The sequence below is a fragment of the Fusarium mangiferae genome, assembly GCF_900044065.1.
Source record: "Fusarium mangiferae strain MRC7560 genome assembly, contig: FMAN_scaffold042, whole genome shotgun sequence".
NCBI classification, from domain to species: Eukaryota; Fungi; Ascomycota; class Sordariomycetes; order Hypocreales; family Nectriaceae; genus Fusarium; species Fusarium mangiferae.
This window is the reverse complement of record NW_024573962.1, coordinates 1-6,769: the sequence shown is the minus strand read 5'-3', so window position 1 is coordinate 6,769 and position 6,769 is coordinate 1. Positions and strand designations below refer to the sequence as shown.

At 54.3% G+C, this 6,769-nt stretch overlaps 3 protein-coding genes across 3 annotated transcripts; 1 reads left to right on the top strand and 2 right to left on the bottom strand.

The window, feature by feature from the left end:
* Positions 1-160: 160 nt before the first annotated feature.
* FMAN_14310 (uncharacterized protein) lies at positions 161-1,055 on the bottom strand (the record flags this gene model as incomplete). The annotated part of the gene is made up of 2 exons (XM_041826236.1): positions 161-205; positions 261-1,055. 2 exons carry the CDS (start codon positions 1,053-1,055, stop codon positions 161-163), a joined length of 840 nt encoding a protein of 279 aa, XP_041691596.1.
* A 24-nt stretch (positions 1,056-1,079) lies between these two features.
* Positions 1,080-3,425, bottom strand: FMAN_14309 (uncharacterized protein; the record flags this gene model as incomplete). The annotated part of the gene is made up of 3 exons (XM_041826235.1): positions 1,080-2,506; positions 2,556-2,824; positions 2,935-3,425. The coding sequence occupies 3 exons, from the start codon at positions 3,423-3,425 to the stop codon at positions 1,080-1,082; spliced, it is 2,187 nt and encodes a 728-aa protein (XP_041691595.1).
* A 1,162-nt stretch (positions 3,426-4,587) lies between these two features.
* Positions 4,588-6,764, top strand: FMAN_14308 (uncharacterized protein; the record flags this gene model as incomplete). The annotated part of the gene is made up of 5 exons (XM_041826234.1): positions 4,588-5,028; positions 5,154-5,834; positions 5,919-6,152; positions 6,211-6,695; positions 6,731-6,764. The coding sequence occupies 5 exons, from the start codon at positions 4,588-4,590 to the stop codon at positions 6,762-6,764; spliced, it is 1,875 nt and encodes a 624-aa protein (XP_041691594.1).
* Between the last annotated feature and the right edge of the window lie 5 nt (positions 6,765-6,769).

Here is a 6,769-nt window from a genome sequence, read left to right as displayed (position 1 = left end):
CCCTTGAGTCGTTTCAGTTCCATCACCGCCTCGAGGCCTTTCGTCGCTGCCCTTGCAATGTGTTGTTTGTAGTGAAGTCGTGAGTCCATAACGACTCCGAGGATCTTCACTTGGTCCTTTGGGAAAACTCTCTCATCCTTGATGGTGAAAGGTTCCGAGTCTATCCTGCCTGTGTATCTGGTGAAATGTATGATGGCCGTCTTTTCTGCCTCRAAGGTCGCACCRCTCCGTYTCTCCCAGTCAAGAGCTTTGTCGATGACCGCTTGGATCCCTCTCCGGTTGCTCTGGGCTGTCGGTCCCGACACCCACGCCGTGTAGTCATCGACAAATGCAATAGCACCGCCATTCTTGTCGATTTGAGTTTGCACGAGATCTGCATTGAAGAATAGAAACAACATCGGCGATAGGGGCGATCCCTGTGGCAGTCCCGCTTGTGGCAGAGGTTTACTCTCGGAGCTTTGTCCATTCACCATGATAGTTGCCGTCCGCTCGGAGCAAAAAGCATCTATCCAGTGTAGGAGGCCATCCGGAATTCCTCTCGCCTTCATCCGCTGCAGTAACCTCTCTTTGCACACGCCGTTGTATGCACCTTTCACGTCGAAGCTGATTAGGCTCAGGACATGGCGTGAGCGCCATGCAGAAAAGATACGTTCTTGTAGGAGTATGAGCGCTTGCTCTGCTGATCGCTGTTTTCGTGCACCGAAATGGTTAGTTGGAAGAAGTCCGTGAGTCTCTACCGCGTGGGAGATCCTCTCGGCAACTACCGACTCCAGCACTTTGCCCAAAGTAGCAAGAAGCGAGATCGGTCTCCAGGCTTTTGCAATCGTGTAGTCGTCTTTTCCTGGTTTCTTGAGCGGGATGATTCGAGCATGCCTCCATTGTTTCGGCACCACGCCTTCCTCTAATGATGCTTGGAAAATGTCGAGGACGTCGTGTTTCACCGATGGCCAGACCTGTTTCCAGACCATCGCCGGTAGTCCGTCTTCTCCAGGCGCCTTCCATGACTTCGTCGCCCACAGTTGGCGTTCCACCTCTTCCATAGTCAGGTTCGGCATCGTTACTGGAGTCCTTTGTTGCCGTTACCCTTCGTCTTCGATGTTGTCTGGCAGTGGCGGAAAGAACTTSGCTAACAGTTCTTCGGCTTGTTCTCTATGGTTAGTGGTTGGTGCTCCGTCTGCTTTGGTGAGCTGTGGCACTTTCCCAAAAGCGACTTCATCTCCGGACTTCATGTATTTGGCTGCTTTCCAGATGTTGTCGTTATCTGCTAGGAACTCTTTCCAATGGTTGTTCTTCCGTTGCCGTATGGCATCGTGGTATTGCTTCGCTGCGGCGGTTGCTGAGCCCTCGAGGCCCGAGGAACTCTGACCGGCACGTCTCGCGGTCCGCGCTCTGTTCCTCCAGTATGTGTAAATGTGTCGCAGCTGTGTGAGATCATCGGTCCACCATCGCTTTGCATATGGAGACGGTTTGGCTCTYGGTGTTAAGGTCTGGACAGCTTCCGAGACCGYTTCCATCAACCTGTCTGTTTTCTGCTGCACAGTGTTTCCCGYTGGCTTCTCTCTCAGCTTGTCCATAATCCTGCTGTTGATCTCTYTCCAGGGTGCACTCTTGAACAGCAGCCTTTCTTCTTGTTTYGGTGTCAGGACTGAAACGTCGAACACCGTCTCTACCGTACGATGATCCGACCCGTGTTCCGTACCATGAACCGCGCATTTGATGTTTGCGTCCGCAAGCTCCTCGGAGGCCAGAGCCAAGTCGATCGTCGTCTCGTGGTCACCATTCTGCCATGTTCTCGTGCCTCGGCGAAGAAGACTTCTGAGCATCAGGTCGTTCATCAAGTCGATAATCGGRTCCGCCTCCCCTTGTCGCTCCACCGATACATCGTCCCCTCCCCACATCTGGTCGTGCCGGTTAAAGTCGCCAGCCATCATCACATCAACCGCTCTCCCTGATCTCCGTCTCACCTCCGTAATAGCTCTGCTGAGCTTGCTACATGTGTCCCGTAAAGCTTGGGCGTCTCCGCCTGGTACGTAGACCGATGCCGTGAACACCAGACGGTCTGGCAATCGGAGGACCGCTGCTGTCACGTCTGGGGACTCTATCRGTACCTGCTCCGCCTCCACCTCCCTATTCACCCAAAGCATACTTCGAATCACCCATCTACCCTCCCTCTCTGTCGTAGGCACCATCTTGACCCATCTATGATGTCCCATGGGTGTTGTCAATAATTTGCCCTGGACCCTACGTGCATGGGGCTCTTGGATGGCCAATACGGTCGCATCCTGAATGTCCTTGTCGTTCATTAAACTATCATGTACCGGCCCTTGCTTTATGACATTCAGTTGAACCAGTCGGAATATGCTATTCATGTTGTGATGGATAGAGCTTCCGACAGTTTCTGCTGTATGACTCATGGGGGCCGCCGCATGGGATACATTTCGGAATCGTTCCTGTGCATGCACTGTGGTGGTGACCTTCTTGTGCGCATCTGCCACAGATTTGTGGTCTGTCGCATTGATAGGCTTTGTGGTTCGTGATCTGTTGGCAGTTATAACATTGCTTGGGGCGATCGCGACGTTCGAACGTCTTTGTAGTACCGGATTCTCCTCCAGCCACAAAGAATCCTTCGTTGATGAACCGCCTAGCTTCTGACCGTTTTTTGAGATATACGACCATCGAGCCATACGCTTTGGGAATATCTCTCTTGCTGAGCCATGCTATCTTTGCAACTTCGGTGTCATTTTCTCGGCCGAGCATCTCGGTGATCTCAGTTCGAACCTCATTCCTCTCGTCTAGCACCGCAATGCGGCTGACATTATCCACTCTGATAGGGTACAGGTCGTCTCGTAGGATCCGGGCTCCTGGGGCCAGTTTTGTTTCCGCTATGCGTTTCACAATCTCATGCTCGCTCTCGTCCCTGCAGGTGATCCTGACGCGGTGGGATTCTTTGGGTCCTTAGTCACCGCTCGGCATCGCCACGTGGGATTATCCAGTTCAGAGCGGACTTCGTTCTCCACTGTCGCTCGGATCGTCCCGGCTGAGAGCCTAGCTTCATCTTCTCCTAGTCTTGAAACGTCAATCGTGCAGTAGAGCACGTCTGTGGGGTTCGGAGGAGCGGCTACGGTCCTCGAATCGTTGTGGGGTAAGAGCGGTGTTAGTCGTGTGACGTCGGCATATGATCGTTGTGGTCCGTCTATTGCATTCGTAGCGATAGTTTCGAGCTGCTCGCGGACGCGCTGTAGTTCCTCGGTCATCTGTTCCTTGATCTCCACCATCTGCTTGCCCATCTCGTGCACTGTCTCCTCCTGCTTTGCAGCAGTTTCCTGCAGTTCCCTCGTCATCTCTATCTGTTCCTTCAGCGCTTCCTGCAGTCTCTTGGTCTCCCTGCGCGACTCCGCCAGGAGGTCCAGCGCCTTCTGCAGCATTGCCCTTCCATCGCTACTTCCGCTGCCGCTGCCGCTGCCGCTACTCTTTCAGGTTTCGATCGGCCGGTCGGCCTGTTCTTCGGCTGTTACGTTTCGCGTTGTCTATCGGGTAGTTTCTCGCGTTTCTCTGGCAGTGTCTTCCAATTGTCGCGCCGTATCTCGGACCTTGCTTGTTGGCCTCACCATTCGACTCGATCTCTTTGGCGTCGAAAAGGGGGCGTAATCCTGTTCCACTACGATATCGGCCCCTATTGGGTCCGCCATAACGGGTAGTCTCCACCACGAATTTTCTCCCAACTAACGACGATTCCTCTGATCCCTTCGCGTGTATTTAAAAATGCAGTCCAAAATCAATTGTACAACCGCCTCTCACCGAGTACAATTCAATTCAGAATACCCTAAACCATAAGGGAAAATAGATTACCTAACCGGGAAACAACTCTCTCCTGTAAAAACTTTTTCTTGGCACCCGCTGTTAGCGTTCCGCTAGGGCAAAGGGCTTTTACAGGCCAAAATGGCAGCAAAGGCGGCTGTGGGGCTAGCGGGGCCTTAACAGCTGCCAGAAGAAAGGGATTTGGAGAGTTGACCTTCCTTCGTGACAAGTGTTCTCAGCGACACTAAGCTTCGCGAGCTCTTGACATCGCCCTCGGGCACTATTTCCTACGTGATACCTACGGCTTCTTCAGGCCTCGACATTACGGGCTTCGCGAGCCTTCGACATTCTGGGCTCTGCGCCCTCNAACTACTGTAGGGCTGGCTACGAGTAGAGAGGTGCCTCTTGGGGGGATGAGTACAGAAAACGCTCGAGCATGTATACGGCTCCGACGCAAGAGGCCTTGCAGATGGTSTGAGGGAGGATCAATACGGTAGCGTTTATAGATAGTTTAGCTCAGCACGTCCTGTGCCCCAGTAGGGGACTTTTTGGGCCTACGGCCCCCCGGACGAAAAATATACATAACATAACATAACATATCTCTTAAGGTTGCAACTTCCTTTGTCATCACACTTTCTTGGCATACAAGTGTTAAGAAAGTGGCTCTGTCTACACCGAAATCCTTAACAACTGCACAACAAACGTTTCATCCTGCGCTTTGCGCAGTCGCAAGTCGCGGCGATGGCTTCGTCTATAGCGAGCCCGCCTGCCGCCACAGACCCCTTTAATATGGGGATCCACACTCCCGCTAATCTGAACCGAAGAGCCCGTGCATCTCTTTTGCAAAACAGCCCTGCGACCGTGAATGGCACCATTGGTGTTTCAACCACTCCCGGGCGGATGGCTCAGACACCATCCTCACCACTTGTCGCCGCCGCGGCTGCAGCCACGGAAGGAGCTGCGCGCGCTAACTCATCGTCGATCTTTGAACAACAACCAATCTCTATCATCGAGTCAGCCAATGATCTCGCGCGAGAACAGGCGGAAGAATACAACGCCAAGCTGATGGTCTTCCAGACCTTCTGCGCCAAGGTTGAAGAAGCGGCCCAGCAATTCGCTACCGGACCGCAACGGCGTTTCGCTAAGCAATGTGCTGACAGCTTTCTTGGCATTTGGAAACAAGAGCTTTCCAGCTCCGGACATACGACACCTAAGCCTACATACAGCAGCGTCGCCGCCGCCCACTCCCCGCTGACCGCGCCCGCACATCCCGCCATCATCAACAACAACAGCACCGGCAATCCGACCCACCTCATCGCCAAGGGCAACTGACAAACATGGCCCCACCCCGACAGGATCTCCGCGTCTTTGTCCGTCTAGAGGCCGAGGCTCCGGCCAGGGCCCACAGTGGCTATGCCATCCGGACCTTGATCCGGGAGAAACTTGGCGCCGTCTCGGACAAGATCCGACAGGTGTTTCAGGTCCGGTCCGGATGGGCCGTCCTGGCTGCCGACTCGGCAACACGCGACTTTCTGGTAGAAAAGCAGGCTGAATGGGCCGCTGCACTGAAACCTATAGCAGTAGAAACGAACAAGGAATGGTTCACCTATGTGGTCTCAGACTTTCCCAAGAGACTGACCGACTTCCACGGCAATGAGGTGGATAGTGACAGCGTCGTCAGCGATGAGATAGAAATCCAGACGGGGCTCAAGCCTGTGGACATACGCCCTGCGCGACAATTCTCAGACAACCCCTTGACCAAGGGCCTGCTTGTGTCCTTTCTGAAGCCAACAAAGAGATTCTGGTCGCTATTTGGCAGCAGTGCGGCCAGACTCGTCGACAAAACCAACCGACTCAGACAGTGCGAGACGTGCTGGGGCTATCATTTTGCCCGCAGTTGTTACAGACAGCCAGTTTGCCAACGCTGCGGCAAGGCCGGCCACTCTACGGGTGACTGCGCCGCACCAGAGCGGTGCGTCAATTGCCTGGGCCCGCATCAGGCCAACTTTGACAAGTGCCCGGATCGGCCAAAGAGAGTACGCGGCGTGCTCCGCCGGCTCACTAAAGAGCAATGAGGACATATCCGGACCGTGGGTGCGGAGGCATACCGACAACGACAGCGAGAGCGAGAGCGAGAAGCACAACTGGAATCGCACCAAGAAGCCCAAAAAGACATGTCTGACCGACAAGGCGAGGATGACGTATCACGAGACCAACCGAGCGTTCGTGCTCCAAGCCCAGCTGTATCAGGAGCACCTTCGTGCATCATGGTGGCCACAACGACCCAGATCGGCTACGAGGCAGAAGAGGAGCCTGAGCATCCTAGACCAGGCTCACCGCGAAAGCGCCGAATAGTTCTCATCACTCGTCCCCATGACCGGGAATAGACGACACTCACAGCAGACACGAAAGAGCGACAAGAAGCCGCTCAGGATCTTCCAGGCCAACGTCGGCAAGGTCCCTCCGGCCCACGACTGCGCCCTGGCGCTGGCCGACTCGGAACGATATGACATTGTACTCCTGCAGGAGCCGTGGACGTCTCATACCGAGTCCCGCTTCCTGACCAAAACTCACCCGGCATATGACACATTCACGCCAGTTGACACGTGGAGCAGCAATGACACTCGGCCTCGAGTCATGACATACGTCCGACGAGACTCAAGACTTGTTGCTGACCAGATCCGGCCCTTCCAGAGCCGAGACATTCTTTGGCTCACGATCAGTGGCATGACGATAGTCAACTTCTACCGTCAGAACGACGAGAGGGATGCCCTGAATACGCTGCTTCGATGGGATGTCCCGGAGCGCTGCCTAGTTGCTGGCGATTTCAATACCAGACATAATAGCTGGCAGACAGGCCAAGCTACGAATCGCGGACAAGAGATTGCAGGCTGGGCGTCAGAGAATGACCTCGACCTTCTCAACACTCCAGATATACCGACAAACCCACATGGAAACACGATTGATCTGG